Below are 15,649 nucleotides of genomic sequence, written 5' to 3' on the forward strand. Positions count from 1 at the left end.
CACTGAGTCAACCCGTGACTCGACTGGATCACTCACTGGCCGATCCAGGGAAATCTTCAAGCTACTCGCCGAGTCTACTCATCGGACTCGGCGAGTCCATGCCATGCAATTACTCAAACTCGCTTCTAAGGTCAGATCTGATCCATCAATTCATAGATTTAGCCTTTCAAGACTGATTCACCACGTAAAGTCCCTATCTTGGTGTCCATAACACACCCCATGGCTTATAATGAACATTTTGGTCTAAAGCATAAGGGTTCCAACCTAAAACTTCCATTGATTCCCAAAAAGCTTGGGCAAAGGGACACTCTGGACCTTTAGGGGTCCAGATCTATAGTCTAAATCACTTAGGGGTCCAAGGGAGCACAAGATCTAGCCACAAAAGGGTTCAATAAACCCTAAATCAATGAAAACACCAACATAGAAGAGAATAGCTCGAAATATTACCCCAATAGAGATGCTCTGAACTCCAAATCCTCAGAACCCTTGGCTGATTTCCTCTTTCCTTGCAAAATGACACCTCCAAGATCAATAATAGCCTCCTTCTATGCTCCAAACACTCACACTCGATTAGGGTTTCACTCAAGGGACTGGTGAGCACAAATGACGGCCATAAGGCCTTTTAAATAGGTCCTAAACCCGAGAAATTAGGGTTTCATTAAACAGCACAGACTCGCCGAGTCCATATCCTGGACTCGCCGAGTCCAATCGAATCCCGCGTCCAGAATCGCGACCCTACTCGGCGAGTCTGAGCTCCAACTCACCGAGTCCCCTCTCAAAACACAAAATAATCAAATCAATAAAGATACCTGGAATTCCGGGCTGTTACACGAACTGACCTCCGGTTTTTTCCAGCATTTAGTTTATAGTTTGTAGATGAATTTAGGCTATAATTTTTTTTATTTTGATATTATATTTACTGAGTTACAAACCTTCAAAGTAGAGCTATCAAAGCTGAAAAAATTCAGCTTTTCAGCAAGATTTTCTAATCTGTGACATTTTTTAAACACCCATAACTCATTCGCTTTAAGTTGGATTGACCTCTGGTTTTTTCCAACATTTAGTTTAAAGTTTGTAGATGAATTTAGACTGTAATTTTGTTTATTTTGGTATTGTATTCACTGAGTTACAATCCTTCAAAGTAGAGCTATCAAAGCTGAAAAAATTCAGCTTTTCAGCAAGATTTTGTAATCTGTGACGTTTTTTAAACACCCATAACTCATTCATTTTAAGTCGGATTGACCTCGGTTTTTTCCAACATTTAGTTTACAATTTGTATATGAATTTAGACTATAATTTTGTTTATTTTAGTATTATATTCTCTGAGTTACAATCCTTCAAAGTAGAGCTATCAAAGCTGAAAAAACTCAGCTTTTGAGTGAAATCTTAGATTATGAGTTTATGAATTTTGTTAGTTTGATTGATTTTAAAGTTTAAACTATGATTTTTGTTGTTACGGTAATACTTTTGTATGTTTGTCTTAAAATTGTATAACTTTTTTTTGGTGAACTTGATTTATATGTTAGTTGCTTTTATTTGGAAAATTAATTTTTGCAAATTATAATATTATACATCAATGTAGATTAGTTATGCATGAAACGGAAACATATTAATTTTGTAAGTTATAATATTATACATCAATGTAGATTAATTATACTCTATGCAATTAAACTTATACCGGTCTAAACGGGTCCAAAAACCGGAAAACCCGGACCTGGACCCGGACACGGACACGACTCATCCGGTTCGGTCCATGGTCAACAAAATTCTCCATAACCGGTCCAGTCCAAGAGCCGGTCCGGTCCAAATACTCACCCCTAGCTCCATCTCCATGAAAATCAATTAAAGACATATTGTAATTAAATCCATCAGAGCATACATTTGGATTTAACGACAATTTCAATCCTTAAACAATGAAATTTTGAATATCGATTGTTGTATATATTACATTTAATAATAAATTACTTTCTTATTATTTATTAAAATCCTCATATATATTTTGACAAATCAATCTACTAAATCGACGTATTCAAGCAAACGTGATGTTAGATATTACTTTTTGGTTGTTTATATTGTTATTATACATTGTTTTAATGATTATTAATGAAATTTAATTAATTTCTATAGAAATTCAAATAATTTTTTGTTGAAAATATATAGTTTTATCGGGTTCTATATATAAGTTTGTATACATGACAGTCACATATTCACCATCTCTCTCTCACACATACACACACACACACACACACACACATATATATATATATATATATATATATATATATATATATATATATATATATATAGTCATGATCTTTTGTGAACTCGTATTTTCCTGCGAATAACTCTTAAAATGTGATATATTTTTTTTCAAAAAAAAGTGACGTAAAGCACCAAATCAGTCCTATAGAAGTATATTCGAAAAAAATCTCAAAAAAATGTGCATATACGATATGTGAATATGTGCATTTTTTCGAACTTTGTGAATTTGTCGATGTTTGTGCACATATGCACCAGTCATATAAGCACATTTTTTTACGGATATGCTTCTGTAGGATCGATTTGATGTTTTATCTCATGTTTTGTAAGAAAAATATCACACAAAAAAAAATTGTATTTTAAGAGTGGTTCGCGGGAAATATGAGTTCACAAAAGATCTTGACCCTATATATATATATATATATATATATATATATATATATATATATATATATATATATATATATATATATATATATATATATATAGTAGTAACTTTCTTTTAGAATGAATTTAAATCTAGGTTTTTATGTATGGAAGCGTGTTTTATTTCAGGACACACTCACTTAAAATACAATAAAGTTGAATGAAATATGAAGAACGAAAGTGTTATCTATTTGAATATACTCTCATTCTGCTAAAATACAACGTCATTCTTATAGATACAAATTCATTCTGAAAGAATATTATTGCTGACATTAATGACGAATTTAATTAGTATCTATAAAAAAAATTATAATTATGCATATCATTTAATATACATATAATTATGAAAATCATTTAATATCTATCTTTATTTAATTAAATAGTAATTTAATTTTTACTAAATTTTTATTGGTGAATTGTAGCACACAATAGATGTGAGAAACAATTGAACCTACCTCTCTCTCTCTCTCTCTTTATATATATATATATATATATATATATATATATATATATATATGTGTGTGTGTGTGTGTGTGTGTGTGTGTGTATGTATGTATGTATGTATGTATGTATATACCGGTTTTGGCGGGTACCCAATGGGTAACGGTTCCGTAAAACAGGAACCTAAACCGCTTAAGGTGGTTCCGAGGTCGCTACTCATACCTAATGTACTCTATGGGTGTTCCTCTAATGTTATTTAACCTAACTACCACCCATTATCCATACCTCACCTGGTAATAACCATCGACTAACACATATCCATCGAATGTGAAAAGTGAATTGTAAATGACAGTTTACATGGAAACATGTGAATGTTGATTATTTATTTAAATTGTCATTCAAAGTCTATTTTCACTCTCGATATATATGTGTAATTCGATGGTTGTTACCATATAATGTGTGGATGTTAGATGATAGTTAGGTTAAAGAAAATAATGAAATATATATATATATATATATATATATATATATATATATATATCATTGTGTAATAAGATTTTCTAATAACATGTGATCATATAAGATCACACCTTATACTAAATAGATACTTATTGACTGTTTATTAAGTAATTTAATTGAGAAATTATATAATACATCTTATCATGACATGTATAGGAGGAACGTAGAGAGTTTGAAGTGGTCATTAAACAATACATGAATACTTAGTCCATTCTATTATTATAAATTAGAGGTAATTGTATTTTCTTTATTTATAATAAAAAAATATTTGTTATGTTTATAAATGATTTGTTAATAAAAATATCAATTAGTTACATGATAATTTTAGAATCTGAATATTTTGATTATTGGATAATCTAAAAAAATATCTTAATATTTTGACCAAACTAACGAAAAAAAAAATATGATACCAACTAAATATGTGAAACTAATCAAAATGGTTTTTCAAAGTTTTAGCCGGTACTTTGTGTTTTTCTGTAAACAAAATTAAATTTGAATTTTTTTTCTTAAATTGGACTAAAATATTAATCACTAGAACTTTTTTTTTTTTTGGATGTCTAATGTAATTTCATTTATAAAAGATTAATGGGTCTAGGTCAAAGGTTCTTGTCTTTGAAAACAGTAAAACGCGGCTAATTACCATAATGTCCATTGAGGAATTCAGCCGTCGAGAAGCATTAGAAAAAGTCAAACGTGTAGTACAACATGTAATAGAAGTATCGTACAAAATAGGATAAAAATCGAAATTTAAGCTATCTCAAGGGCTATATCTGGTAAATCCCCCCTACCCAATTTCCTTATTTATAAAAAAACAATATATACTTTTATGAATAAAAGGCATGAATGGTCCTATAGGTTCTGACCAGATTTCAAATGCAGTTATAGGGATTGAACTGTGACGATTTTGGACTTTAATTACATTTTTCTGCTATAAAAAGACACAATGCTCAATTTGGTTAGTGCATAATTTTGTCTCAATCATCAATTTATCAGGACTCTTCATAATCATAAGTGCTAACTAACTAATAAAAATTTAGTCATTATAACAACATTGCATTCTCGTAAGAAACTAAGTTATCACTCATATTGTTAGGATGAAAGACTCTAAATTAAGTATTTTGAATAAAAGTATTTAAAGTAACATCTAACTTAATTAACATTTGAAAAAAAAACTTTCATGACATACAATCGCACTTAATATTAATGAACTAAGGAAAAAATATTAAACAAATGTGTGTTCTTCTCTACTACCATTATATATTTGTTGCTAAAGAAAACAATATAAAGTGATTTTTGAAATGTTTTTTCTTTAAGAACAAACCGACATGACGATATATATATATATATATATATATATATATATATATATATATATATATATATATATATATATATATATATATATATATATATATATATATATATATATATTATGCTTTATGTGAAGGGTTTCGTTTTGTTTAAAAGTTTTAGAAAAAAAAAATTATAGACCTTATAAAAGAGGAAAAATTTGAAAATATATAATTTTAAATTCTAAAACTTTGAATATTTACTTGTTATGGTAAACAGCTAAAGTGATAATTTATTAATAGAGAATGTGTAGTTAAAATTTGGGTCATATCCATAAAATACAAAAATATCAGAGGTGCAGAAAGAGTTGTTGTAATCTATGGGGTGTATGTCGATTAAATAGTAAAAAGGAGGGGCCTAAGTGAAACATCGCTAATTATATGTATTTGTTTACCTGCCCTTACCCACCAAGACTGGTTTTCTTATAGTACACCATTTTTCAATCTGTTTGTGTTCACCACCTCTCTCCCACACTTTTCTCTCTCATCCAGCATATACGTACATCTATTCCTCCTTCTGAATATATACATATATAGGAAATATATACATAGTTGTTTAGTCGCTGTGGTTTTGCAATGGCGCCGACCTTCAAAGACCTCCAGCTGACGGGGGTTGGTGGTGGCGACCGTGATTCGTTGGCGATCGATGTAGGCGGTGACCTCGAGGACGTTAGACTGCTGGATTCATATGAAGACGGGTATGATAATACTGCTGATTCAGGTAAAAGCGGACACGGTTTAGAAGAAGGGGGTATGAAGAGAATTCAGGTGAAAGTTACAGGGATGACTTGTGCAGCGTGTTCGAATTCCGTTGAAGGAGCTCTTATGAGTTTAAATGGCGTCGTAAGTGCTTCTGTCGCCTTGTTGCAGCACAGAGCCGATGTAGTCTTCGATCCCAATTTGGTCAAGGTCAGTATGTTGTTCCTGCCATGAATCACTTTCAGTCTTTGATTAGTCCTCCGATGGGTTTTAAGGAAAAAAATTGATTTTCTTATAAACCTGATTCGGGTGATAAGCATCGGCAATTGTTCCGATTGATCTACAAGGGACATGGCGAACCTAAAAGATTGTTCCCTTTACTGTTTTTGAGTCGTTGTCTGAAATTTTGAATCTGAACCTTTTATTTTTCTTAGCACCAGAATTATCCTAATTGTAATTTGTACAGGAAGACGATGTTAAGAATGCAATAGAAGATGCAGGGTTTGAAGCGGAGATTCTACAGGAAAAGAGTACTTCTGGCACAAAGCCGCAAGGAAGTCTCGTAGGGCAGTTCACAATTGGAGGCATGACATGTGCAGCTTGCGTTAATTCCGTTGAAGGTATCCTAAGAAAGCTACCTGGTGTGAAAAGAGCCATTGTTGCCCTTCCAACTTCATTAGGGGAAGTGGAGTATGATCCTTTGGTAATAAGTAAGGAGGAAATTGTGAGCGCCATTGAAGATGCTGGTTTTGATGCCACATTTGTACAGAGTAGCGAGCAGGATAAGATTATATTGGGTGTTGTTGGGGTATCAAACGAGTTGGATGCACAGACATTGGAAAGCATAGTTTGCAATTTGAGAGGAGTTAGAGAATTTGGTTTTAACCGGGGTTCAAGAGAATTAAATGTTCTGTTTGATACCGAGATTCTTGGTCCAAGATCTTTAGTTGATGCAATTGTTAGAGAAAGCTGCGGGAGGTTTCAGATGCATGTAAAGAACCCGTACACAAGAATGGTATCTCAAGACGAAGAAGAATCATCAAAGATGTATAGGCTGTTCACATCCAGTCTTTTCCTGAGTGTAAGTAGATTGATTAAATTAAATAATGGGTATGTGGAGGGTTTGATGGATTGCACTAAGTAAGTAAGTAACTTTTTTGTGCAGTTTCCAATCTTTTTGATGCGATTCATATGCCCACACATACCGCTTGTTTACGCATTATTGCTATGGAGATGTGGGCCCTTCCAGATGGGTGATTGGCTGAGCTGGATACTGGTTACTATTATTCAGTTTGGTATTGGGAAACGCTTTTATGTTGCGGCTTTCAGAGCATTACGTAACGGTTCAACAAATATGGATGTGTTGGTGGCATTGGGGACCACAGCATCATACTTTTATTCCGTTTATGCCCTTCTGTATGGTGCCATCACTGGGTTTTGGTCTCCGACTTATTTTGAAACAAGTGCCATGTTGATAACTTTTGTGTTGCTTGGGAAGTATTTGGAATCTCTTGCGAAAGGGAAAACATCAGATGCTATAAAGAAGTTGGTGGAACTAGTGCCCGCAACCGCTTTGCTGCTCCTTAAAGACAAAGGTATCTATTTATTACTTATTATTTATTATTTATAGAAAATAATATTTTAAATTGATTTTGATAGGTGGAAAGAACATTGGAGAAAGGGAAATAGATGCATTGCTGATTCAGCCGGGTGATGTATTAAAAGTGGTTCCAGGTACAAAAGTTCCAGTGGATGGTGTTGTTGAGTGGGGTTCAAGTCATGTGAATGAAAGTATGGTGACTGGTGAGTCAGCACCTGTTTTGAAGGAGGTTGACTCATTGGTGATTGGAGGTACAATCAATTTTCATGGTTTACTCCATGTCAGGGCAACTAAAATTGGTTCTGATACTGTTTTGAGCCAGATTATTTCTCTTGTTGAGACTGCACAAATGTCAAAAGCACCTATTCAGAAATTCGCTGATTATGTAACTCAACTTTCCTCTTTCTTTTTACTTTTTATTATTTATGCACCCTTATGCCACAGATCTCTTTATTTATCATACTAAACAAGCAACCACCAGAACATCCCTTATTTTACTCCTAACTTGTTGTATAATTCGTGTCAGCTGCATATGTATATACAAACATGGAATATTGTTGCATAAAAAAGTAAAACATTGTTGCATAAATTGAATAATTGTAAGTAGACATGTGAATTATGGTTGGAGTGTTTATATTTAAAAGGATTAAATGCATATTTATGAAACAACATACACTCTCTTCCCGATTATGCAACAAATTTGTTTCTTTATTAGACAGCATTTGATGAAAAAAAAAAACAAGCCCTAACAGAATATCAAGTTTATACATATAGAAACAAGAACACACCAACTATAACTCACATGATAACTATGTTTCTGATTATCCGATCCATGCAACAATGTTATTATTACCCTTACAATGGGCAGATGGGTGGAATTTAATAGGAATCTCTTTGCATTTTTGACATGAAAGAAATGGAAATTTATATAAATTTGGTTATTGTAAGTATGATATTAAAAGACAATTCATTTATTATGCGTATTATGACTATATATATGTGTGTGGTTCAGGTTGCAAGCATTTTTGTCCCTATGGTGGTCGGTTTGTCATTAATGACGTTGCTAGGGTGGTAAGTTTCCAATCCATAGACTTGCAATAAATTACATACTAATACATAAGAGAAGAGAAGAGAAATGACATGTGGTAAATTTGATTTAGGTATGTGAGCGGATCACTTGGAGCTTACCCAGAAGAATGGCTACCCGAAAACGGAAACCACTTTGTATTCGCTCTTATGTTTTCAATATCAGTTGTTGTAATTGCATGTCCGTGTGCACTCGGTTTGGCCACCCCAACTGCTGTCATGGTTGCAACCGGGGTTGGAGCCAATAACGGTGTTCTCATCAAAGGGGGTGATGCATTGGAGAGGGCCCAGAAGGTTAAATACGTCATTTTTGATAAAACCGGAACTTTGACTCAGGGTAAAGCCACGGTCACAACAGTCAAACTGTTCACGCAGGAAATGGATCGTGGAGATTTCCTCAGATTATTAGCGTCTGCTGAGGTGTGTAGTGAGTGTACTTTAGAATCTAGATAGATATCTGAAGCATTACGAATATTATATTATATATCTAAAATTGCAAAATTGTTTCAGGCAAGTAGCGAACATCCATTAGGGAAGGCAATAGTGGAATATGCTCGCCATTTTCAATTCTTTGACCCGAATGCAACAACCAAAGATTCTCATAAAGACAATGAGTCCCTAATGTCCGGATGGCTTCTAGATGTCTCTGATTTCTCCGCAATTCCCGGAAGAGGTGTTGGATGTTATATTGATGGCAAGCAAGTTTTGGTGAGATACTCACACTTTGTGTTTTATCTGTTTGGTTTGGTCATATTTTATTAGTGTTTGGTTGGAATGAAACAAACATAATAATAACTTTTTTTTTTGTTGATATTCATTACATCACATGTTTTTATATATATAATACAAATATCTTTTCCAAGGTTCACTTGTTTAGTTAAATTACAATATTATTTGTCTATTCTATAATCTTATTTGGGTTTTAATAAGCTTTTATTTTGTTTAGTTGTTTACTTTTGTAATTAGAAAATTCATCAGTCATAATCATACACAGTAGAGTTAAAACTATATATTGTCTGTATTTACATATAAATATAATATAATAAAATTACCAAACATGATGATGGAAATTGTATGATTGAACAGGTTGGTAACAGAAGTTTGCTGACTGAGAATGGAATCACGATTCCGACCAATGTTGAAGATTTTGTGGTTGAGTTAGAAGAAAATGCAAAGACAGGTATACTGGTGGCATGTGATACACAACTGATTGGGGTGGTAGGGGTGGCGGATCCGTTGAAGAGAGAGGCGGCTGTGGTGGTGGAAGGCCTTAAGAAAATGGGTATCCGACCTATCATGGTTACCGGAGACAATTGGCGGACTGCTAAGGCTGTGGCCAAGGAGGTACGACTTTCTTTATTTTATTAAGTAAATAAATAAAAGTGTAGCCTACTGGATGGATTAAAGGTTATTTGTTTATTTCTTGTGCAGGTGGACATTGATGACATAAGGGCGGAGGTGATGCCGGCCGGAAAAGCCGATGTCATTCGTTCGTTTCAAAAAGACGGCAGCATAGTGGCGATGGTGGGAGACGGAATCAACGATTCCCCTGCCTTGGCAGCAGCCGACGTTGGAATCGCAATCGGAGCAGGAACCGACATCGCAATCGAGGCGGCTGATTACGTTCTAATGAGAAACAACTTGGAAGATGTGATCACAGCCATTGATCTCTCGAGAAAGACCTTCACTCGTATCCGATTAAATTACGTTTTTGCCATGGCATACAACTTGATCTCGATTCCGATTGCAGCCGGAGTTTTCTTTCCGTGGATAAAGCTCAAGTTGCCACCGTGGGTGGCTGGTGCATGTATGGCACTCTCATCTGTAAGTGTTGTATGCTCTTCTTTGCTTTTAAGAAGATATAAGAAACCGAGACTTACTACAATATTGGAAATAACTGTAGAGTAGATTGGATTGTATGTAAAAGCCTAAAAGGCTAAAAGGGGAATTGGGTATTATAACATTGTGAAGAAGGAAAAATGGAGGGCTAAATAGATCTGATTTTTGTGTTTTTGTTTGTGTGTGTGTGTTGATGTACATTTTATTCATTGCTTTACTTGATGTATAATGTCTCTTTAACGTAAATGCAGCTTCTTGTATCTCTTTATTATTCATATCGAGAAAACCCATATAAAAGAAAAGGATAAAAATAGAATAGGAAACAAAAACAAAAGGAATGTTTATTTTTGTAAAGAAATAGACCATTATACTATATGTCAACAAATGCCTCAAAGAGTTCTTTTAATGGACGGGTGTTCAAAATAGAAAGCACAGCTTATCCGACATATTATGTTGATTTTTCCTGTTAAATTTATCATTTCTATACTTGTTAAGTTCATAAAAATTACATCTATCATGTTTAGCGAAGCATGATCTAATCTTTATCTTTTTAAGTGTTTTTCCTTATAACAACCATGAATTAAGTAAAAGCAACCCTTTCTAAACAACAAAATTTTAAGGGTCTATCATATATATCATATCATATGTTACCTAGTTTCACCAAAATATTATAGGATAATGATTTGTAAGGGTAACCTGTTTGTCGAGCTTTATATTTCAAGCTTCCTTTCAAATGTTGAACCTTCATTTCAAATTTCGAACATGAACAAAGAAACCCTAAAAGATTTCAAAAATCAAGCTTCTTTTGGAGTTTCATTTTAGATTTCGAGCATTTCAAGATAACGATTTCAAATTTTGAAAAACCACCTACAGTTGATTTCCTTTAGAGAACTAACATGAGGCTTCATCGTTCTTCTCCCATACGCACATACAAACGGAGAACCCATCGATTCAGGGTGTTTTTAATTAAAAGAAACACTTAATTTAGATTCGATTTAGGGTTTTCAAAAAAGGAAACTTGTTGATTTAGGGATTTTTTTGGTTCTACACACACGATGAACACAAGAACAAGTTTTTGGTTGGTTTTTCATATTCGAGTTCGTTTTTTAGTTTGTTCATATTCGAGTTATTGGTTCGATTTTTTGGTTTATTTTCCATATTCAACTTTGATTTTTCGATTGAGCGTGTATATGTATGTCTACACACAGGATGACCACAAGTGAACTCGAAAAACCTTGAAGTTCAAAACTTGAAAAACCATTGAAACCCTTGAATTTCATAAATCGAAAACCCTAGAATCTGAGATGAGTTTCGATTTATGGGACTCAAGATACACAAACGATTTTAGAAATGGAGTTGAGTCATCAAGATGGTGTGTGTGTGTGTGTGTAACAGCCCAAATTTCCAATAAAAAATTTCATTTTAAATAATCAAATCATTTTCATAAGATATAACATTTCCATTCACATTTGTTTTCAAAATCCATAACATCAAATAAATTATTCATAACATCCGAGTGTCCCAGATAAAACGTCAGCAAGTGCATGTCGCGTCATCATGTCGGACCCTTGCCCTTAGATCCTGAAGTACCTGAAACAACCAACAAACTGTAAGCTAATGCTTAGTGAGTTCCCTAGAGCATACCCACATAATCCACATAATCATATAATCCATATGAATCACATAAGCCATGCATATAAACAGATAAACGTATTTGGATGTTGTGGGCTCCCCCTAGGGTCTTACTCCATGATGCAATGGTCTCCCCCCAAGGTCTTACACCTATGTGTCATGGGCTCCCCTTATGGTCTTTACCTGGAAAGCCATGGGCTCCCCCATGGTCTTTACCTGCAATGTCATGGGCTCCCCCACATCAATCCAAGTGTCATGGGCTCCCCCCATGATCTTTCATGCAAATATCACAGAAACGACTAGCATACCACATAACATATAACCAACTAGTATACCACATATCACTATATCAACTAGTGTACCACATATCACAAAATGGATCGGCCTTGGTGCCTTCGACCCATTGGTATGGTGAGGAGACTCACCTCTGTCTGTTGAACTCGAAAGTTGCTCGCCTAACAGTCTGAAACTACCTGTGCTGAACAATAATGCCATTAACCCAAAATTAGGATGAAGTACAATCTAATTAAAGAGCCCAATTACCTATGCATAAGTCCTTCCATAATGGACCAAGAGTCTTTCCTTTGCTAATGGGCTCAAAGTTATGTCCAAATCTATTAATGGGCCATATGGCCTAATAAGGCCCAACCAAAACAACTATGGCACCAAAATACCAAAATCAGCCCAAAACTCAGAAAGGAGTATAAACCCATCGTTGAATAAGACTCGATGGCTTGCGGGTCCAAAACTCATATGACTGCGTACGCCTTGCGTACCCTCCAGTACGCTTATCGTACTAGCTCCTTAAGCAGTACATGTTGTGTGCATGCTACTACATGCGGCGTACAAGTCGGACATGCACAAATGACCATTAAGCTCTTAATGCTTGGGATTTTGACGTCCAACTTTAGATCTGAGTCCATTAAGATGCCTTAAGGCATAAAGTTGACAACTTTATGCCTTTGCATGTTCCATATGTTCCCCATAACCCCTTTATAACCCATTAAGACCTCTCCAAGGGTCTTAACTCATGCATGAGGTCAAAATACTCATCAAGACTGCATTTTTATGGTATGAATGAACTAAGGGACCTCAAATCTACCCTTCCTAAGCTCTGGAGTTGCTCAAACTCCCAAGAGATGATCCATGAACATAAAAGGAACAATATAGCAAACCTTAGCTCAATCTAATGAATAAGATGGCAAGATTAAGACTTTATACCTCCAGAAGCTTCTCAAGTTGAACTAGATGCAAGATCTTGAAGCTCAAGGCCACACCAAACTTGATCGCTAACTTCTTCTTCTTGAATAATCTCTAAAATGGCCACAAATATATTCTTTAAGCTCAAGAACACTCTCACAAGGAAATATGGAGTAAAAGGGCGAAATGAGGCTATGGAGACTGATTAGGGTTTGGTCTAAGAGGCTTGAGGATGTTTAAATAGGTGTCAAGTCTAAGAATTAGGGTTTTGCTCTTCTGTCGCGTATGCCCCGCGTACCTCTTGGTACGCCCCACGTACGTGGCCACCCTCCACGATCATTCATCCTTAGTACGCTAAGCGTACTCCTAGAGTACGCCCCACATACTAAGGGACCGTTATACTATATTTTTCATTTCAAGGATTCTAATGGTAATTACTTGATTTGGAGTGTTACGACTCTCCCACTTGAACTAGACTTCGTCCTCGAAGTCCGCAGACGCAAACAGATCCGGGTAATGCTCCCGCATCTCATCTTCCGGCTCCCATGTCCATTCGGAGCCTTTTCGGTGCTACCATTGCACCTTCACTAGCTTCACCTCCTTGTTACGAAAAACCTTAGTATTCCTATCCAGAACCGCAATGGGTTTCTCAATGTAATTCGGGATCTCATCCACCTGAATGTCGTCCAAAGAGATAACTACAGCCTCGTTAGTGACACATTTCCAAAGCTGGGACACGTAGAAGGTGTTATGAATCTGAATTAGCTCATCCGGGAGGTCCAGTCGAAAAGCAACCCTGCCGACTTGGGCAGAAATCCTGAATGAACCAATAAATCAGGGCCCTAACTTGCCCCTCTTCCAAAATCTAATGACACCCTTCCATTGTGACACTTTCAGCAAAACGAAATCTCCCACCTGAAACTCGAGATCCAATCGGCGCCAGTCAGCATAACTTTTCTGACGACTCTACGCAACTCACAGCTTGTCGCGTACCTGCTAAATCAACTCGGTAGTCTTGAGCACCACCTCGGTGCTTCTCATGACTCGATGTCCTACCTCGCCCCAGCATACGGGAGTCTTGCACCTCTGACCATATAATATCTCAAATGGGGTTCAGTCAATACTAGCATGATAATTATTGTTATATGAAAACTCTGCTAGTGGGAGGTATGTATCCCAACTCCCTCCGATGTCCAATACACAAGTTCAAAGCATATCCTCGAGCGTCTGAATCGTCCACTCGCTCTGACCATCGGTATGATGGTGGTAAGCGGTGCTGAAGTGTAACTGGGTGCCCAATTCTTCATGGAACTTCCTCCAGAACCTGGAGATGAATCGGACATCGCGGTCCGAGACCATTGATACTGGCACCCCGTGCCTGACCACCACCTCTCGCACATAAATATCTGCTAATTTCTCAACAGAGATGCCCTCGGAGATCAGAATAAAATGAGCACTCTTCGTCAACCTGTCCACAATGACCCAAATGGAATCCACACCCTTCGCCGTCCTCGGTAACTTCATGATGAAGTACATGGTGATCTCTTCCCACTTCCACATAGGAATGGGTAGTTGTTGAACTTGCTGTGAGGCCTTTTATGTTCGGCCTTGACCTTTCTGCGGGTCAAGCACTACTCCACGAACCAAGCGACCTCTTGCTTCATGCAGGGCCACCAGTAACTCAACCTCAGATCTCTATACATTTTTGTAACCCCAGGATGAATAGAGAACTTGGACTTGTGTGCCTCCTCCAAGATCTTTTGTCTCACTCCCCAAGATACCGGTGCCCACACCTTACCACACTATGTCAAAAAAAAAACCCGACCATCCCGAACAAACAAGGGAATCTGACCCCGAATCTGCTCTATCTTCCGGTTCTCTTTCTTCAAACCCTCCACCTGGGCCTCCTTGAACATATCTGTAACATTCGGATATCCAGGTATGGGAATTTGAGTAATTTATATTGGGGAAATGAGGAGAATCGGCGAGTTGACGCCTCAAATCGTCGAGTAGGATCGCGTTTTGGGGACCAGTTTAGTGAAGGGACTAGATGAGTCGGGTATTTGGACTCGCCGAGTCGGCGCTGTCAAGGAAAACCCTAATTGTCCGGGTTTGGGACCTATTTAAAGGCCCTTATGGCCTTCAGTGGCGGCCACCTACACCCTTGAGAGACTCCTATCGAACCAGAGAGCTGAGAGAGTAAAGAAGAGCCATTTTGGAGCATTCTTGAGGTGGTTGTGCAATGGAGTAGTCATTTCCAGCAAAGGGAGGTCAAGGGGGTGTCGATTCAGAGCTTCTGATCTTGCATCTTCACCATAGAGGTATCAAATCGTTCTCCCTTTTCTGTTTTGGGTAAGATTGGTGATTTTAGGGTTTTCTAGCTTCTTTTATGGCTTGATTTGTGGAGTATAGTGTCCCATTGAGTGTGAAGCCATAGATCTGGACCCAAAGAGGTCCAGAGAGTCCCTTCCATCCTGCTTTATGCATTCTATTTGGAGTTTTGAGCTAGGGTTGTTATGTAATGAAGGGTTTCACCCAAATGAGCTTGTAGAACCTTGCATGAGTGCCCAAGGTTCGACCTTTTCATGGTTATTGGCTT

General features: G+C 36.4%; 1 protein-coding gene across 1 annotated transcript; it reads left to right on the plus strand.

Annotated features, from left to right (window-relative positions):
- The first annotated feature begins 5,410 nt into the window (after window positions 1-5,410).
- Window positions 5,411-10,493, plus strand: LOC111911660 (copper-transporting ATPase RAN1). Its single transcript, XM_023907411.3, has 9 exons — window positions 5,411-5,903; window positions 6,160-6,774; window positions 6,859-7,288; window positions 7,353-7,678; window positions 8,306-8,364; window positions 8,454-8,799; window positions 8,890-9,087; window positions 9,466-9,723; window positions 9,811-10,493. Exons 1-9 carry the CDS (start codon window positions 5,571-5,573, stop codon window positions 10,285-10,287), a joined length of 3,042 nt encoding a protein of 1,013 aa, XP_023763179.1. The 5' UTR covers window positions 5,411-5,570; the 3' UTR covers window positions 10,288-10,493.
- Window positions 10,494-15,649: the final 5,156 nt, after the last annotated feature.

The sequence above is a fragment of the Lactuca sativa genome, chromosome 5 (genome assembly GCF_002870075.4).
Source record: "Lactuca sativa cultivar Salinas chromosome 5, Lsat_Salinas_v11, whole genome shotgun sequence".
NCBI lineage: Eukaryota > Viridiplantae > Streptophyta > Magnoliopsida > Asterales > Asteraceae > Lactuca > Lactuca sativa.

Coding starts and splice junctions, on each gene's coding strand:
- LOC111911660 (XM_023907411.3), top strand. CDS start 5,571: ATGGCGCCGACCTTCAAAGACCTCCAGCTGACGGGGGTTGGTGGTGGC. Junction 7,289..7,352: donor GCTGCTCCTTAAAGACAAAG/GTATCTATTTAT, acceptor TGATTTTGATAG/GTGGAAAGAACATTGGAGAA. Junction 8,365..8,453: donor TTAATGACGTTGCTAGGGTG/GTAAGTTTCCAA, acceptor AATTTGATTTAG/GTATGTGAGCGGATCACTTG.